This window comes from Lethenteron reissneri, chromosome 15 (genome assembly GCF_015708825.2).
Source record: "Lethenteron reissneri isolate LAM-NWPU_2019-01 chromosome 15, ASM1570882v1, whole genome shotgun sequence".
NCBI classification, from domain to species: domain Eukaryota; kingdom Metazoa; phylum Chordata; class Hyperoartia; order Petromyzontiformes; family Petromyzontidae; genus Lethenteron; species Lethenteron reissneri.
In genome coordinates this window covers 3,126,726-3,147,353 of record NC_083793.1, presented here as the reverse complement: position 1 = coordinate 3,147,353, position 20,628 = coordinate 3,126,726, and the positions used below count along the sequence as shown (strand labels likewise).

The 20,628-nt window shown below is 42.7% G+C and overlaps 1 protein-coding gene across 1 annotated transcript in view; it reads right to left on the bottom strand.

The window, feature by feature from the left end:
• Positions 1–18,323, bottom strand: part of LOC133342586 (actin nucleation-promoting factor WASL-like) — a 32,654-nt gene extending 14,331 nt beyond the window's left edge. Inside the window, exons 1-5 of the mRNA XM_061551804.1 lie at positions 17,940–18,323; positions 9,236–9,373; positions 8,309–8,395; positions 4,552–4,648; positions 3,150–3,191 (exon numbers count right to left, since the gene is read on the bottom strand). Coding sequence (XP_061407788.1) covers positions 3,150–3,191; positions 4,552–4,648; positions 8,309–8,395; positions 9,236–9,373; positions 17,940–18,020 — 445 coding nt within the window. The 5' untranslated portion in view covers positions 18,021–18,323. The remainder of the gene's footprint in view (positions 1–3,149; positions 3,192–4,551; positions 4,649–8,308; positions 8,396–9,235; positions 9,374–17,939) is intronic.
• Positions 18,324–20,628: the final 2,305 nt, after the last annotated feature.

Here is a 20,628-nt window from a genome sequence, read left to right as displayed (position 1 = left end):
AAAATTTTACATTGTTTAGGGAAAACAAATTAAATATTTAATTACCAATTGCTTAATGGTGGCAGACAATCATCTGACCCATAGGTGGCAGCCATCTCAAGCCAGAGGACGAGAGGACTCTCGCCACCACGCATATAAAGGATTTATAGTGAAAAACTTTGTTTTTACGGGTTATACTTATTACCAGGGCCATTCATGGCAAGTACTGTATGTATATTGTTATAGCTTCGCTCTACTTCCAAAAATACGTTCCTTAATCAATGTAATATTTTTTAAATAAGTGTCCATACGTTTATATAAGAGTCCCTATTCTATTTCGTGTGCATATAAAGTACTGGACAGAGCAAATAAAATACTGAATTTATCCAAGATGAGAGCTGATATTTGGATGGTAATTCAATGATTTTAAAAAAAAGGTTCTGTTTTTTAAAAGGCCACCTGACAAAGCCACCAATTTCCTGCTCTTCGCAGCCTGGCACGGAGGCAATCCGAATCAGACTATTTATTTAACACTGGAGGAATCCGATGAGCTATGAAGCTCTTTATCACAGATGTCTGTCCAGTAATTCAAAGATGTCCCAATCCAGCCCCGTGGGGCCCAGTCCCGGTGCACAGCCTGCTCACGTGATCTCCACGCCACCGCCACCCGATGTAAACTCACTCTGGCGAACGTGTTGTGAATGGTACATTTGATGCAGGATGTTGCTGTAAAGTTTGCCCACTATTGCTATCTGAGTGCAGGACTGGGTCGGGCCAAGTGGAGAGTTAATCCACGTCTAAGTCAAGACAGGCAGCAGAGCACAGACGGATTTGCCTGGATAATGTGAAAATACCAACTGTAAGTCCTTCAGCAATTGTGTCTAGACGACGTATACGCACCATTGTTCCATGTAATAATACATATGTGGCACTGCACACACACTGCATGATTTATGCGTATATAAATGACTACGTAGTAATGACTATGGTATAGGATATAGACTTGTTTGTGTAGTTGTAGATACTGTTAATGAGTTCATGTTTATACTCGGCATTGTGGCCAGATTCTAACGTTGATTCATGCTCCATGTCTCCATTAACAATAAAACGGCAAATTTTCAAGAAATGAATCTAAGTATATATTAATATAACGCATTATATTATCCAGAAATTTCAATATACATTACTGTACCTGTGCATATATTATGAAGTTTATACATGAAACAAAGTGGCTGAGGTGGATTAAAATATAGTGCTGCACATCACAAAATGTGTTTTAAATGTACAAATGTAGACTAAACGTCGCGAAATGTCACAGTAAGTAAACAAACATTGAGGTGCGTTCAGACAACCATAAGCAGATACATTTTAGTTCAACTAAAGTCATGTTTCAATGATCATTTTGTTGGGAATGCCTTCACAATGTTCGGCTAGAGACTGCTGCTGCTTGATGCCTCAATGGTTCCCAAACGAAGGAGAAGAAGAAAACGGGCGAAGTGGAACAAGAAGATTAAAGGTGTTTTTGAGGTGAATTTTAAACAAAAGTGGTCCTGCTTTGAATTAGAAAAGAACACAAAACAACATTTTTTTTGTTTTGTTTACAGAGAACTATTAAAAAATAAAAAATTGGCAAGAGTTGATTGCAACGTTATTTTTTCATCACAGCCTCCAGGGTGCCCTGCCATGTATAAATGATCAGACAAATGCAAAACAGCGCAGAATTTCTTCTGAACAGGAATAGGTTCTGTCGAGCATGCAGGTTTCAGCGCACTACCTCTATCAGTGACAGCCCCACCACACTCTGTACATAAATATATTTAATACTCTTAGGTTTATTCGGTAAAGTCACGTAGGTAAACAAAAATCATAATTAATGAAAATAACTCAATGAAATCGTCGTGATTTAATTGAGTTATTTTAATTTATTTTTATTTTATTATTATTTTTTTTTACCTACGTGACTTTACCGAAAAAACCTAGGAATATGAATCCTTGCAGTCACGAAAGCTTCAAATCTAGATATATTTAATGTTCGCTATAGACTGGTACAACTATAGATTATGTCATACCATTACACGATAATAATACATTCTAAAATAACGTTATGAAATTTCATCAAACATTTCATAATAATAGTTGTTCAATCTTCATTGTTCCAATGAAATAGAATTCATTTTAAATTACTCGATTGTTTGCCATCTTTGAAAGTGTACACCATTGCTTCTTCAGCAAGGTTTGCAAATGAAAATGCATTTTTAAAATTAAAAGTCAATGACAAATACAGCTATTTTTATAAGTTTGTTGGGAAATAATACTTGCTGTAGACCACCAAATGCCTGTTTGGAATGACTTTCAGCAACTACAATGCTCTGCTGAATAAATACATCTAATTTTCGTGGAAGAGTTGACTAATTTCCTCTTTAAATAAGGAGGTCAAGCTAATGGTAGTGAGATCAGTGTGTAGAGCTGATCACTTCCTTCATTGACACCGTGATATTCCCCGAAGTCTGTTGGATGAATATTACCAATGCTGTGAGCAGTGGTGAAGTATATTAGCCCACTGTTGGATAATCAACTTCAAATTATGCTCTCAATAATCAAATTTCAGCCCTCATCGTTGACTCTAATGCAATACCAAAAGCTCAAAACCCGCGTTGACAGTGGTACAGGAAAAAAATGCTGTAAATATTTGAACACGTCACCCTTATTGAGGCGCAGGCTAGGAAAACACATTTTGTGATTATTTTCATGAGGCCATTACATTTGGCACATTGTTAGTACAAGCACTTATGGTGGTGATCTGATACAAGGCCCTTGTCAAATCGCCCAACGTCAGTTGCGGTGGCCATTTTAAAAATGGCTGCCATACAGCAATATTCCACCATCATTGGCATGAATGATCACTTTACTACATTTCATGGTGCTACAAAAAATACTACGAATTGTTATGCTTTTGATGACACTCTGACTGAGTTATTCGCAAAAATGTCCTGCAAATGATAATATAAGCTGGTACAGTGCATATATATGATAACATATTCTGTATAGAGTTTGATTGCTAATTTTGACTGAGGTTATTTATTATCAACAAGTGCAGTCCTGGTCATACAATGTTGGCATAGGAGTGTACAGTACTTGACAATAAATGTGCTTTAGGGTTGTGGACTCACCATTTTGGCCAGGGATAGGAGGCAATTCTATGTTTTTTCTGTCTGATAAAGTGAACAAAACATAGACAATTTCCAGACGTAAATAGCAAATACAAAATATATCGGGTGCAAATAAAAGATTAATATAAATTCTTAAGCTCCACAACACATGCATAGAATCACTTGTGTAATAACGATTTTCGATTCGTTTTTATTGTACGTAATGGGTCCACGTGAGTTCTGCAGCCGCTGGTGGCCGCTACATTCACCAATGTTGATTTTAAAATAATAATTGCGACCCTGTATCGAGAAAATGTAATGAATCACCAGGGGATACGTTGTTACAACTCTCGTATACATTATACACATGGGTATAACGAGTGACTAAATGAAAACAGAGTTTAAAAATGTCACAGACTCTCATTCGTTTAAGCTGCAGCAGCCGTGCCATCGTTATCACTGTCATAATCTTCATCATCATCATCCGCATCATTATTTATCATCGTTCAAAACATTGTCTGTATCATTATTTTCATTATCACCATCCCCATCGACGTGATAATCGCTATCATCCCCATCATAATATTCAACATTGTCTTCACCATCATCATCTCCTTTTAAAATCCTTTATATTAAGTTCACTTGCTTGCGTGCTTGCTTGCTTGCTTACGACCGTGCAAATCTTTCGGTCGTTTTTTTAACTCACTTCCCGTGATCCAATCGAGCTGACATTTTGCACACAGACTCGTTGTGCGAGACAATTAATGTTCGTGAAAAAAAATTCCTAAATTTTACACTGTTTAGGGAAAACAAATTAAATATTTAATTACCAATTGCTTAATGGTGGCAGGCAATCATCTGACCCATAGGTGGCAGCCATCTCAAGCCAGAGGACGAGAGGACTCTAGCCGCCACGCATATGAAGGATTTAGAGTGAAAAACGTTGTTTTTACGGGTTATACTTATTCGTTTCTCAGTCGCACTATATTCTTTCTGAGGTGGCCCACGCCTGTAATCCGGCAGTGTGGAGGCAACAGTTGATGGATAATGTCAAGTGATGAACTCCCGAATCCACTTGGCTACGGGTTGGTCAGGGTGCGGCAGTAAATAAAATGGGTTGCTGACCAATCAGTGCAGACCTATGAGTGTTATCCCTCCATATTGTTTTCAAATATTGATTTTGCACCACGTACAAAACACTAATTAAAATATAACTGACAAAACATCCAGATGTGTGACGCTCCTGATAAGCTGTAATGAGGCTTTTATAAATATACAATTCACCAGGGATCTCTCAGAGACTACCAATGCATTCGAGAATGTGAGAATGCGCACACTTGTGCCACCTGCAATCGGACACAAACTCGTCTCGCATGCGTACAAACGAGTGCAGTACTCAGTGCTTCCATTAAACACTCATTACCTTTCCTTTGATGCCTGCGCTGGAGCTTCTCCGTTATGGCCTCTTGGAACAATCTCGCCTCTTCATCGCTGGCAAAGCTCAGTCCCGCTTGACAATCCTGCGCCACAATGTGCATAGGGCACAGTTATTAGTGTAATAGGGTTTTTCCCCTTTTTTCTGGCAACAAAACTGACACCTTTTGCAAGGAATCATGTTTACATTAACCACAATACTTGCTGTCAAATGCAAACAAAAAACAATACTCTGGTAATGTATGCATTGTCTTTGAAACTGATTGGTCCACACCAGAGACAGCTTTCTTTGGAGCCTCGTCTCATATGGTGTTCGACCAGATGACGCCATTATTATGTTTACTTCCGTTTGTCCAACGAAAGGCCTTACTGGGCCTGAAGACCCCTTTTTTCAGGACGTTCATGCCCCCAGTGTCACTATAGGTTAGTCGGTATAATTATATGTGATCTTAGTTCAGTAATTCGAAGATACTTTTTCAGCTTTGGGATATTTGACCCATTTCAGTTGCATGGTATGTGTTTATTTAGAGTGAAGGGAGGGAATCAGATAACCTGGAGGAAACCGAGCCAGAATAGAGGGATAACATAACAACGCCAATTTAAAGCTTTCGTCACTGCAGGGATTCATATTTTTGGTTCTTTCGGTAAAGTCACGTAGAAGGGAAATAATAAAATAATAAAAATAAAACATAATAAAAATTCTAACGACGTTTCGGCCACAACGCAAGCAGCCATCCTCTGCAGCTCTGTTCTTCGCTTGAGGAAGGCTGCTTGCGCTGTGGGATGACAACATCCCTCCGTTCAAAATCCAGGCTTAAGACTTTCATCCTCTCCTCTGCTTATTACGATCTCTTCTCTGCGAAAGTGTTCCCAATGTAACCTTTATGAGACTGTTGCCCGATTTCCCGTCCTGCCCTGTAGCACTCTATCCCTCGCTCCATCCTGTAAGAAAAATTAAATCCTTCATCTCTCCATGCGCATGCCCCCCTTTATTCTGATACAGTGGCTTGAGATTGAGTGACATTTCGACACTATACATATGCAACATGAATTGCATAATTAGCGTTTTCCACCCATATTATATCCCAGCAGTTCTATTGGCACCTATGAGATCTTCACTCAAAACTGCTTTAGAGGAGTTGTACACCCCTAGCTGCCAGTGCTATTCAGTGACCTAAAATAAAATGTTTCGCTCCGGATGATCGCTACAAAGTATGACCTGTGTTTTGATTTAGTGTGCTGATCTTAAAGGTGCATTGAAAAATTACAATACTCCGATTGATGCTCCTGCTGTTGTGGAGTGACTCATGCAGCCAGCTATGGCTGCAGGGTTTTGGTAGTACATGTTGTTTATGCCATTTATTGTGAAAATTCCGTCAGTTCCTATGATTGCTTTTTCATTGCCTTCATGGCTTTATTTTGGTGATTTCGAAAAGTGTATTGGTTTAGCCATGTTTGTGTTGTTGTAGTACAGAGTTAGACTGATGGCCTTAATCTAAGTTGTCTTGTGGTTGTTGTTGTTGTTTGACTTGCATCCCACTGGGATTTTTGCACACAGCGTTGGTGTACGGTGTTTTTTCTGCAATATTTTTGCTGTCTTTTCTTGGATTTTCTGTTTGCACTTAGTCACATATTCACTTTAAGATGTTTTTTTGTTCATGTTTTTGTTTTTTGTTTGTTGCGGTTGCACCCGATTCAAGAGCTGAATGGCTCACAGGGCTATACCTAATAAATGAACTTGAACTTGATATCGTGAGTCAAACTAAATGCGTTCACAATTCTGCAGCTAGCAGCGCATCGCCGTGCGGCAGAGTATGGCTCTGGAGGATAACGTTGCAGCACTACATCAAATCACGCGATCTCTTTATTTACACTTGGGGCACACATTTTATATGCCCTGAAAAAAAATATTCATCACAAAATCTAACTTAATAGTAACAGTTTCATTTTATGTAGCGTCATTCATGCAATTGCATCCCACAATGCCGCACGACAATTATCCAGTTGTGTACACAGATAATACAAAAACAAAACCCCACGACTTAGCAAAGGAAGATAAATAAATAACGATAAATATATGCACAGAACAAAAAAATCATCGCAGATAAAATACTTTCAATTAATAAATCATTTAAGTCTCCATACCCCCAGACCACAATAACAATATTTCGCCGGATTTTTGGAGAACCTTCGTAGGAGGGGTGATGAAGTGGCCAAAAAGTTTCAAGCCAGTTGGACAATAATTTATAAATGCCTATTTCTCAGCGTATGACAGAACAAATAAATATGCATTTAATGTGAAATTCTTACAGCTGCAACAAACCCAATTAAGTAGAACATGTTTTTTTTTATATATAATGGTTTTGTTGTGAAGTTGTTGGTGGCTTGATTGCAACAAATATCTAATTAAGGACCTGATTTAATCTTAAAATGCCGAAATGTGAACTGAAACCCAGAATCTTAGCAGTGCCAATCCCTGGGTGCTATGACTCCTGAGCCATTCAGCCACCTTGCATTGCAGCAATGTAGTTTCATAAACCCCTTCACTTGGCATACTTCATAACTGCAATACTTTCTCCAAAAGAAATGTGACCACACTATTGCAAAGACATAACCTTTTTTTAAAAACTCCCCAGAGTTAGTTAAATAATAACTATACATATTTTACGTTATATTAATTTATTCACTGCTTCTCTCACGCCATGCTGGTTGCCGGAGTTCTTCTACCATACTTCTCCAAAATAGCACCGGTTCAGAAATCACTCGCTATAAATACTACAAATAACTGTGGCTGGAAGTCAAACTCAGGACGTCACGTTTGGAGCAGCACTGCATCGGCGCCCCATCTCCCCTCGCCAACGAGACGCGCATCAATGTGTGCACACAACAAATGGTTGTTTAATATTCGTATGCAAATTATCGATCCACAGGATGTATTGTAATGTTTGCATTTAGGGATCTGGTGCAAACTAAACTGTACAAGTAAGACAATAAAAGAGGAAACAATACAAACGAGAGTAAAGATACAAACGAGGGTAAAAATTTGACAAAAAGCACATTCTAGAATCAAATCGCAAACTCAAAGCACGGCAATGCGAACGAGGCGGTTGGCGGAAGTGAGAGTGTGCCGCCGTGCCCGGTGATTAGTCCCTCTGGAAGAGTCAACGCGTGTTAGTCGTTCTCCATCACTCAAGTAGCACAATCCACACTTGCCCTTCTCCTTGCACCTCCGTTGAGCGTGGTTGGCTCCGTGCGGTACGAATTAAGTTCAACATGTGTACTACATACGAACACATCTTACCAGATGTCTGACCAGGGTGGAAGAGAAGGCGAAGACAGCCTTGAGGGAGGTTCTCTGGTCGTGCATCTAGCAGAGGATCTTGAGCAAGCAATTGCAAGACTGTGACAATTGTTTTTTTTTACCATTTGATTCTGGCAACAAAACTGACACCTTTTTTACAAGGAGTCATGTTTGCATAGACCACAATACCTGCAGTCGTAATGCAAACAAAAACTATAACTCTGATAATGTATGCACTGTCCTTGAAGTTGATTGGTCCACACCCGAGACGTATTTTTCTACTGGCAAATGATGTACCAATGGTGTAATTGCAAGGCTGTACCATTGCCTTGCACCCGAGGTGTGTAGCTGCATTATGATAGCTCTTTGATCTATTTACCGCATCTTTCTTTAAAAAGCAGGTAGCATACATGGGAGTCACATTGAAGCTGCGCTTCGGACTTACATCTGCCTCGAAGGTGTGGAAATGCGTTCTCTGCACGTTGTACTTGAATTGGCTGTACAACTCTTGCTCCCAAACCAGCTTGCCTTCCTGTGGAAAATAAATACATTTAGAGGCGCATTATATCATCGCAGGGCCTCCGGGGGGGGGGGGGGGGGGTGTTATTATTGCCGCGACTGATATGCATTCATCGGTGTTGTGCGTTTCTGAGATGCACTCCCTCTTGAAGAGAGAGAACCACTCAAGAGGTGTGAGGATCACGGAGACGAGCGGGCGGAAAAAACACAGCCACACGGTGAGCGAGTGCCCCCCCCCAATCCCCCATCCCCCCAAAGCTCTGTTACTCTCGACATATCGAGGTGTTATCAGCCGATTAACGAGCGAATACCCGTGAGAGATAACCAGAGCACCCGGAGAAAACACACGCGCGCGAGGGGGCAACACTCTATTCCCGGGTCGATGGAGCAAGTACATAAAAAAAAAATTCGATTTAAAGCTTTCGTGACTGCAGGGATTCATCTTCTTGGTTCTTTCGGTAAAGTCACGTAGAGGGGAAATAATAAAATAATGAAAATAAAACATAATAAAATACAATTCTCATGACGTTTCGGCCACAACGCAAGCAGCCGTCCTCAGGTGAAGAACAGGTCTGTCGGAAAGACAGCGTCTGAATGAGAGGACGGCTGCTTGCGTTGTGGCCGAAACGTCATGAGAATTGTATTTTATTATGTTTTATTTTCATTATTTTATTATTTCCCTTCTACGTGACTTTACCGAAAGAACCAAGAAGAAGTACATTCATATTCGTTGTCCTTCCCCCGCACCTCCTACGAGCACGGTCGGCCACGTACGATGCAAGAAGGAGTTCAACGTGCGGACATGCAAGTGGGGAGTCACGTGGGCTGACGCAACAGGAGTCGGGCACTGCACCTTGAGGTTGTAGACGCGGATGAAGTAGGAGCGCTGGGGATTGTCTTTGACCAGGCAGGCCACCCCCACGCAGCGCTTGGTCCACCACCGCCCATCTCCCGATGCCACGTGCACCTGCACCACGGCTGATGCCAGAGTCTGGCTCAGGCACACACACACACAAGTACACACACGTAAGTACACACACACACAAGTACACACACACAAGTACACACACACAAGTACATACACACAAGTACATACACAAGTACACATACACAAGTACACACACGTAAGTACACACACACACACACGTAGACATAAAGCAAAATAATGTGCAGACGCACACACACACAAACACACAATAGGCACTAAAGACAAAGACGGTCACCGCATCCCGTTAACTTTTAGATGCGCTTCTGCGGCCGTCTGGAATGCTCTTCCTTCCGATATTAGGAAGCAACTGGAGATATGTGCTTTTAAATAATATAGTTTGAAAAATCAATTATCTAAAACTGCTTTTTAGTATTATTGGTTCTTTCGGTAAAGTCACGTCGAAGGGAAAAAATAAAAATTGTGTTTTGGTATGTTGTCCTTGCCCTGCACCTACATCCAATTAACATGGACGGCTATGTACATGCACATTTGAACTCGCAGAGTTTGGACTTGTACACGACACAATGAGACGCAAGCTTCATGTCGTCCAGTGAATATCTGCGAGACATTTCCGTTCGGCTGATGTTGCCGTATTTCTTCTCTCAGTACATTGTCTTTGTATTCTCTTTAATAAATGTGGAATAGATAAAACAAAAAAACAAAAAAAGTGCTGCATGGTTAAAAATGAGGATAATTATAAAGGCTCAAAATTATTACTTCTATTAACAACACAAAATGTCTCTGTAGAGTCTGATATCTTGGAAATTACAGTGACCTTAAAGTGAACCCTCCCCTGTCAACGAAGGCACTGATAAGGATTTAAACCGCTCGTTGGCGTATTTGCTCCTGTACCTATCGCTGCCACCTTTGTTTTTTTTCCCCATGAACATCGATAGCCAGCCGCAGAAACGTAATCTTGCTTCCCAGTAATTTTATGTGCGTTGTTTGATTCGTCGCGACGACTTTTACAATTAACCTGGGACGTTTTGCTCAAATAGATGCCGATTTTCCTCGCAGTAAAGGTTTAACAGATATGCAAACAAGTGTAACCCCTTGAACAAAAACAACTATTATTCCACAGGACATTTACACCTACATTTTATTTTGTTTAACTACATTCCATTTCGTCTTGATTTGAAGCTTTCGAGACTGCAGAAATCCATACTCTTTGGTTCTTTCGGTAAAGTCACGTAGTTAGAAATAAAATAAAATTGTATTTTATTTAGTTAGAAATAAAATACAATTTTATTTTACTTGACTTTACCGAAAAAAACAAAGAGTATGGATTCCATTTAGTGTAGAGTGAACAACAAAGTAGAGGCTTTATTTATTTACTTGCCCTGTATATATTAAATTCATTGATTTCACCTCTAATTGTATATCTCTTTGCTTGACAAACTATTAAAAAACACATTTTTTCAATCTCATGATGCACGCCCCACATGTTTTGCGCAGCATCTTGAGATACAGCTGCATTTATAAAGCACGTAGATCCACGTCCTATTGTATTGCCTGGTTAAAACAAAACACAAACCCCAATAGGTAAAGCCCTGCAATCGCTTGCGGACGCCACTGGTGGCTGAAGGGTAGGCCTCGGCAAGGTAAGGTAAATTACCTTTGTTACCGGGTAAAAGGGTAAAGGTGAAGGGTAAAGGTTTCGACATGCCAAGGGGTAAGGTAAAGGGTAGGGTAAAGGTAGCTCAGAATAATTACCTGGTAGGGTAAAGGTAGCGCGAATAATTACCCGGTAACTACAATACCTTGTTTACTGCTAAAAGCTCCATGGCGCAGTCCATGGCCTCCATTTTAAATTGCGATAATTAATGTCGGACCAGATGTAGACGGTCCACGTTCTTGAGGTAGAGGTAATAGAGGACGAGGTCGATGATGCCAGCAACTGGCATTTTTGGGGTTGCTGCGAACAGCAATCAAAAGAGGCAGTGGAATTGCGTTCCCGTGGAAGCACACGCACGATTGGATGGAGGGTGATCCCAATGCACAGCAAGGGAAGAGGCAGTGCGCGCACTGCCACAAGTGGTTTTCCACCCAAACGAACGCGTCGGGGTGGAAAGCCCACCTCAAGAAGCACAACGTACTCGCCCCAGGCAGCGAAGTCGGGACGTCGGCGTCGGCGAGCCGCCTAATGCAGCAAAGGCTGAGCCGGCCAGCAATCCCGGATCGCCTCCTGGTAAAGTTTGAGAACGCGGTAGTTGATTTTGTTATCCAAGGTGCGATCTCTTTGCGAGCCGCCGGCAGCGACAAGTTCAAGACCTTGGTCAACACATTGACGCAGGGATACGAGGGCCCATCGACCCGCACCATCATTCGCAGGATTGTCGAGCATCACGCCATCATGCTGCCCATCGTCGGGGTGTTCTTCTCCAACCTGGACGTCGCCATCTCGCTCGCCATCGATGGGTGGTCGAACCGCAACCTGAGAGGATTTTGGATGATCACGGTGCACTGGATCGACACCAAATCTGGTGCGTCAAAATCCATGCTGCGATCCTCGATGTGCAATCCGGAAGGGGTGTCGGCAAGTGCATTGGGGCCGCTCTGTTTGAGCACCTCCAACGCCTCGGGCACAATATCTCGACCAAGCTGCTCGCTGTCACCAGCGACAATGGCTCCGATGCGAACAGTGCTGTCAAGACGTTGTTCGCCCTGGTCAACGTGGACGCCGGATATGAGCAGTTGCGGGCTTGCCACCATATTTGCTGCGTGGATCATTCCGTCCAGATCGGCGTCGTCCAAGTTCTAAAACTAATCATTTCAACAAATGCCGAACTGCGCAAGGTGCTCGTCAATATCAGGTGCAGCAAGGTCGTCCAGGCAGTCGTACCGCCGCGAGGCTGAGATCGCCAAGCTCGCCAGCAAGGAGCCGACGCACCAGGACTCGCCGACCAGGTTGCATTCGATGTTTGACATGGGCGACGACGCCATCAAAAAGCGTGTTCCATTGGACATTATCATGGCGCGCTTCCAGGTAAAGCTCACTGAGATATTAACGTATTCTTCAGAAGCGACCTGGCCCACAAACGTATTGCACGAGGTGGGATGAGAAGAATGAAAAGTCTGTATGTATGTTGAACTTCTTTTGCACCATACGTAGCCAACCGTGTTCATCGGAGGTGCGGGGGAAGGACAACGAGGCACGAAAAGCAGTTCTAAAAAAATTAGTTTTCAATCTACATTTGAAAGTGCATAGCTCCTGTGGCTTCCTAATATCGGAACGGAGAGCGTTCCAGATGGCCGCAGACGTTTATTTCCAAGGTAAATCCCGTTGAGCGAATAAGCTACTTCTCAAGGGAGTACCCGCACTGTACCCTGCCTGTGGTGCACTCATTAATTCTGCTGTGCGGACAGAGGCGGGGAGTACGATGTCAGAAACAGTCATTGGAAAACCCAATGACGTGGGGGGGGGGGGGGTGGAGAAAAAAAACGCATCATTAACTACTTCTTAGTCACGATCTCACGATGGCCATTGATGCCATCGCACCTCGCCAACATTGCATGCCCTTCGCCAGATCTCGCTGCAGCCGCTGCTGCACAGCAGAGACACACAATACCTCTGTCCTTAACAGTCCCATCAGATGATGTCACATCAACACGGTTGTCTACGTACGGTGCGAAAGAAGTTCAGCATACATACATGACCTGAGGCCATTCCCTTGTTCACTGGGCTTGTGGGAACCACTCCAAAGCCTTTATGGGCATTCGGCCCCTGATACACTCACCGTAACAATTGTCTTAGTAAAAAAAGGTAAAAACTGAATTACAACTGGGTTTCAATATTATGCTCCTGAGTTTCACATCCTTAAGACTATTCTGTTAAAATGCGCCAAAGATGAAATGCGTATTCTCTGGGAGTCCCATATCGTATTAGATATTAAAACCTCGTGTGATATCATTAAATAATTGATGTGGCTCCACGATCAAAAACAAATGTAATGCTATGAATACCTGGGTATTTGGCTCATTTTAATTTTGGCACACAGATCGAACATACTAATAAGGAAATCGAAATTAAGTCAGGGTATTTGACAAAAACATGCATTCGTCTTCTAATTAACTTCCTACCAGCTTGTTACTTTCACCTTCTTGGCTCATATTAATTATAGTGGCATGATTGATAAAAAAAAATCAAATTACACCCTTAAATGGCTTTGAGCCAGTTTTGCATTCACCGTTTGCGCTTCACTATAAATGAAAGAGATGCTGCCGCAAGTCCGCCGATCAACAGCTCGCGTGTTGTGGGATAAAATGTGGGTACTCCTGTCTCTCCATACACATCTGTACAGTATGGAGGAGTAGACCAATTACCCTCTAGAGCTCCTTCCAGTGGAGGCCCCTTTTCCAGCGGTGGTTTGAGAAACAGACAGCCACACTTGAGCACCAGGACAAAAACGGGCCTTTCACCCCACGTAGGCCTCTTATGCCACCCTACTATATGTACTCGTGATATATGACATTCTCAGTTAAACACGTAGGCTTTCGCGACCAATATTATCAATAATAAAGGGGTTTTTTTTCGTTTCGATATTTTTTGGGTTGTAATCACCAGCGAAACGTCGGATTCGAATTGTAAATGTTGTGGGTTTACTCTCCAACCCACCGGTGTGCTGAAGTAGTAACTAATTGGAACGCGTCGAGTTTAACGACACAGTCATATTTACAAGATCTAAGCCAAAAAAAACCCTTCATAATGGATATAAAAAGCTGTTAATTCTTTCATTTTTTCATCCACTTATTTCTTGAAAGAGATGTGATTAGTCTCAAAGTCAATTGTTGTACTGTACTTCTACACTCCCGCGTCTATGTTTCTTCTCTTCATCAACCTGCCTTGACCAGCATGGTGAAGTATCCTCAAATAACCGCCAAACTACACAAACATGTACGTTACTCGTACAATATAACGAAAGGTAATTTCACGAAGGTAAAACATACATCTTAAACTCTCGTCTAGTGCTCTGGATAATGACAAGAAAAAGCTTAAAATGTGACGCTAATTAAAGCTGGCATTTTGTCCACGTTGTGAAATTGCCACGGCACCAAACTAACCACTGGACGATTGATTTCAAAATTTGAGGACCTCTCGCAAAGCAAAAAGAAAGCGATGCTGTTTACTTAAAGTCAACCTAATATTACACGACGAAAGGTTGTTTTGTAATACGCAGTTTTTTTTTCTACTTTGTTGAGCTGAAGTTGCACTTTAGCCAGTGCATGCTGTTACACTCGTGATCGGAGGAAGAGATAACGTGAACGCGGAAGTTACTACTCCCCCTTGGCCGTTTCGGTGGCTTTTCTTTATCAAGCGGTGCAGATGGCTGGCCCAGTGAAAAACGTTTGCAAGGATAGAATTGTGGCGTCTCATGGTTACAGTCATTTGCATGGAGTTCTTAGCAGCCACCCCCTTTAAACTGAACTACTGTACAGCTTGGTGGCACTGGCGATCCCGATGCCACGCCATGGATACATTTATTTAAACGTCAATGTGACATCTTCTTGGTTCTTTCGGTAAAGTCACGTAGAAAATAAATCATAAAATAATAAAAATAAAACATAATAAAATACAATTCTCACGACGTTTGGCCACAACGCAAGCAGCCGTCCTCAGGTGAAGAACAGGTCTGTCGGAAAGACAGCGTCTGAAGTGACACTTACCATCCCGGTTAAACTTACGTGCGTACTTTAAACCACGGAAGACGGGTTTTCACCGTTAAGCATGCAGGCGCTACCCCGACTTGCGAACGCCCTTGCTTACGAACAAGGCTTCCATAAGATATTTATGTGTGACCTTTCTTACAAGTATCAAAATATAACAATGGGTTTTACCATTTCTGGCAATAAAACGGGTGTTAAGATGTTAAAGCACCAAACGGAATAATTTTTCAAGGAATCATGTCTGCATTGACCACACGTACTTGTGGTGAACGTGCAAACAACAACAACATGTTCTGATCATTAATATATGCATTGCTTTTTAAACTGGCGTGGACCAATCAGTTTCAAAGACAACGCATCATATCTTATCAGACTATGTCGAGGGCCATTCGTAATTATACTGAGACCTTTCGAACTTTTAATCGTTACAATCTGTCCAGCTGCTTAGGAACACAATGTTATCGTCAGAATCAAGGCGTATCTCTGCTCAAATTAGCACGTATGTCTATTGGCGGTTCAGATTAAGTTGTCCACAGATGACGTTCCACAAAAAGGTACTTGTTATATGTATAATATTCCGACTCATTAGTTAACATTTCTTCTCAATTGTGTCATTCTTATTACAAATTGTCCTGTGGCCATTTCATGTTTGATGCAATGGAACATGCTATTTTGCTATAATTATTTACTCTTAAAATTGGGGCCCTTACCTGGTAATGAGAAAATTGTATCTCGACAGAGAGATTTTTTAAATGTCTTAATCCATCAGCTTTCCAGACTAATATTATCCAGCAGCATGTGGAGAAGCAGGCAAACTCTGGACTGGTTTAGACCTTCTGGGTCTCATCAGCGGAGTTGGGCCTGTTAAACAAATGCCGCTGTATTACCAGATACTATTTGGAAGAGCACTTTGCATACAATATGGGGCCCCCCGTTCAAAGCAAAAGCGAGACCGTACAGTAAATGAAATCTAACCATCCATTGGTATATCTCCAATGAGCATAATGCTGTTAGGGTTAAAAGCACACATCCTATTAATGCAAAGCAACTAATTGCACATTCTTGGTTCTTTCGGTTAAGTCACGTAGAAGGGAAACAATAAAATAATAAAAATATAAAACAATAATATTTATAAAACAATATTTTATTGTTTCCCTTCTACGTGACTTTACCGAAAGAACCAAGAATACGAATCCCTGCAGTCACGAAAGCTTTAAATCAAAATGTAACTAATTACAGTGTAGGAATTTCCACATTTGACTTGTACTCTATGCAGAACAAACGTCATCCACCGAGTTGTCAGCCTCCACTCAACCGCTTTACCCTTCCCCGCCCCTCGGCAGCTCAGTGCTTTCTCTCTACGACGTCAAACGGTGCATCGCCGCAGGTTGCACGCAACATTGATTCCGCGCGCCGTTATCTTCCACAAAGCGACCGGAAGCACCTGCCGACGACGCGCAAGATGCAGAGACCGCAACGCCAACACCGCTCTTTCCTGCCCGAGCGTTGCTGCCTCGTGGGGCAATGCCTCGCACAGCCACGCGTCCCGCGCATACCGCTTGTCATAGAAAAAAAAACAATGACAGCAAACCATTGCTTGTTCGCTCGCTGACAGACTGCAGGTCAGAGTATCATCGGCGTTTCGTTTTGTTCATCGGAGAGCATGCTGAAGGTTGTCCAGCTTCGTTATGACACGGGTTATGTATGAGGTTAAAACAATGGCAAATGTATCCGTCTGAGTAGAAAGCCCCTTTTTGACAGTTTATGATGGCGCAATGATTTTCGTTAGAAACACACCTGCTGTATCAGTATACATTTGTTGTGCTATATATCAGTTATCCTGGGGATAGTCTGGGCTCTGCCATGGTACTGTGGAGTTTACAGCACTGGTCTATGGCGACCGATATACATGAGCGCCGTCCATTTGCTCGTTTAAGTGACATTTTCAAAACAATATATACATTAGTTTAACACATAGGCTTTCGCATCCAATGTTATCCATAATTGAGGTGTTTTTGGGGTTAGCTCGCGTAAATATAAATTCTGGCTGTCGCCCGATGAAGCTGGCTGTAATTACCGGCGAAATATTGTACTCGAATTGTAAATGTTTTGGGTTTACTCCTCAACACACCGGTGTGCTGAAATAGTAACTAATTGTTTACGTGACAAACTGACTAATTGGCTGTATGGGGTGGTGACGGGTGTACCGACACACAAACCTCTATTATGGTTAATACATTAGTTGGTTTAGATATACACTCTAAAGTACATGCTATATCCAACTCTTAGGTGGTTCGGTCTTTGTTGATCTCATCAGCATAGCAAGTGTTGAGCGTGCATAGTGCGCCAGATGGGTTACCAGCATCCATAACAGGTGACATAGGCTCCGGCGCAAGGTGGACGTGCTGCGAAATTCTGATACTGTGCAGCAAAAAAACACTTAGTTGGACTGTGCTTCAATGCTTTCACATCTACGTCCCACGCATCCCACCCCACCTTCACCAATCTGCACTGACCAGCACGGCCTACTGGTCAAATAACCCACCACCCCCCCCCCCCCGTACCAAGCTGGCAAGGCGAGGATGCCCTTCATCCAGCAGTGGATTGGCAAAGGTCCGTACCGTTACACACATCAAGCCCTGGACTCCTGGTTGACATGAAATCGTTACACACGCGCACGGCTGCCCTTGAAGTTCTAACAGTACACGCACTATTTCAAGATATCGCTCATGCTCAGGGAATTATTTTTTTTTCAGCACGTATACACATGTCAAGCCAACTCTGTCACAAGCACGATTTACAAGCACGTGTGTTTACATGTATAGCCGCACGACAAGTTCACCACATTTTCATGCACATACATGTAGTACGCACACAGGAATAACGTATTAAAATGAGATCTTACCAAACATTTTCTTCCCAACAGTGCAAACACAGCTTCGTTTTCTTGCAGCGATAAAAGCGTCGACGAGATATTCTGGTTCATCGTTGTTTTTTGGGTTTGTTTGTCAACCGGATGTCAACGTTTTCATCTAAAAAATAAAAATTGAGCTTTAAGGACTCAAATTGAACACTATGTTTGCTAGAACTCTCAATATTCTGGGCTTCAACGTACGCCTCGGAGCATTCTGAATGGGCAATGAGCAGGTGCAAGTGTCACGCCAACAGCCGCACCCTCGCTCTGCCCGTGGCTTGATCGCTTCACACCCTTTGCTAGAGCCTTCAAGCGGGCACAGCAACCAAAAAAACAGCCCCAAAGCAGCAGCAGCGGCAGCAGCAGCAGCGCGGTTCCGAGGTCCTTCACAAACTTCCTGCTAACCGTCTGAGTCGACTGTTTCCCCTTCCCGGTGTTGAGCAGGGAAAATCGGGGGTAGTGAGAAACACGCGCACTGTATATTTGCGGACACACTAACTCGTGCGCACGCATGAAATGCATGGGGCGTTGATAAAGGTATCGTCCATTTGACACAACAACACCGACGACAACTGAAAGTTATAATAATTTTACAGCCCTTTTTGTCAGTCTCTCTGTTGGAGAAAGCTCCTCCACACACTTTGTCTGGCATGGGGGTTATTCGACCCTAAGCTCCTTCATGCTGGTGGGTGCTGGTTAATGATTCAGATATCATTCGCCACTACAGCGACGTTCGCTATGACTGGGATTCAAACGCAAGTCGTCTTGCCTCATTGTGCAGGGCGCTAACCACTCTGCCACCACTCCACAGGTTAAAAAAGGCTTGCAAAAACAAAAGAGTATAATTTTGGTGGGTTCATAACTGGATATTTTGACTTTCGTGAAGTGAAATGTATTTGAGGTTATGGTTCACGTGGCGTGACTGGTGATTGCTTCATCAGTGTGATGTCTCCTGTGCGCCCACCTTCCGTATTGGCTGCTGTTTCACTTCATGTTTATTTATACTACGTCCTACAATTGGACCTCGTGATGAGAGTGACACGTTACCTTTACAACGCCACGACATTAATCTCAGCGAGGCTTAAGTGGTCATTAGGTTAGGTGGCGTGCGTTAGATCACCCAGTGTTCATTCACCCAAACGCAACAGTTTTGAACTACGTGGTTGAAATGTTGGCCACGTATTGCTTTTATATTTTTGATGTTTTTGAACTAAAGCTAAATCAGAAATTGCCAACCTTGATCATGGAATGATGCCACAAACGTTCTTCTGTTTTAAAACTGATCTGATTTGAAGAATAAAAAAAACACAATCCGCCTTCTCTTAACAGATCAATCAATCAATTATTCACGAGCATCAGAGGGAAATCAATTACGGTTTGGAAATTTTAGAGGTGAACCAAGCACCTGAACAAGCTGGCTATAGGAAAAAAAAAATCCACAATATACCATGGAAATATTCTCAACGAAGGTGCTCAGGTTGATAACATCTGGTTCTAAAATAGTTGACGTATACTGTATGCATTGAGCGAGATCTGTATGTACGTACACACTATATTCACATCCAGATGTCTATTCACAATGGCCATATAATCCAATATGTTATGATAACTTAGGCGATTTGCATTTGTCTCCAGCACATACTTCCACTAATTTGTGAGATACCAATTTGTTATGGTGTAAATGGTCCCATCGACAAATGTACTAATTATTTAACTCATCCGTTTGACTGCAGTTTTGGTAGGTCTAACGTTTACAAAAATATTGACAGTAAGATAATTTGTTTAATGTCTTTACTTATTTCCTTACATATTTCGTCATATTTCGACACCTACAATTTCTCATATAGGCTGAATGATTCCGTAATGTACATATACGAACATGTCTTTTTTTAGAATTGTTAGGGATAAAGTTTAAACTTTCCCCAAACATAGTGTTTGAATTGACATTTGAATCAATTGCCCCGCATTGAAGAGGAAGCTGGGATGCCTCTGTAATGCGGGCGTAAATGGGCGGGGCGGATATGACGATCCGAGAGGGAGGAGTCAGGGTGACGTGGGGGAGAAGTTATAGCGGGGAGACAGGAAGCTATCTGGGTCAGTCGGGGGAGTGAAGGGTGGTGAACACGTTGGGTGGTCGCCGTGCCTCAGCCTGGTGGCTGAGGGGCTCATGACGGCGCCAGCCAGCGGGGTGGAAGAGAGTTGGGGATAGAGCTGAGGTTGGAGATGGCGAGATAGCCACAGAGGCCACGGAGGGCTGAGGTTGGGGAGTGGCGAGATCGCCACACACGGTAAGACTCGGCACCGCCGGCCAGCGGTGACCGAGCACGGAGGAACAGGGAGCAGCGGTGGAGCTGCTGTGAGAGCAGCCAGAGGGCTGCACCAAGAGCCTGCAGCGGAGCTGCAGGAGCGTGGAAGGCTACGGGAGCGAAGGCAGATGTGGGGCTGCCAGGGAGAGAGTCTCAGGAGGAGTGCCGTGTGGGAAGGAGAGCGCGAACCCCAAATAAAGGACACGGAGTCAGCAAGAAGCGTCTGAGTCCTTTTATTACACCTCCACTCATCCCACCAGAATAAATGCAGTCGTCAACTTTACACGGTGTGTCAATTTTTCACTTCAGTATACCGCTACAGTGGAAGAAGGAGAAAGAGGAGAAGACATGTATGCAGCACAAACATGTCATGA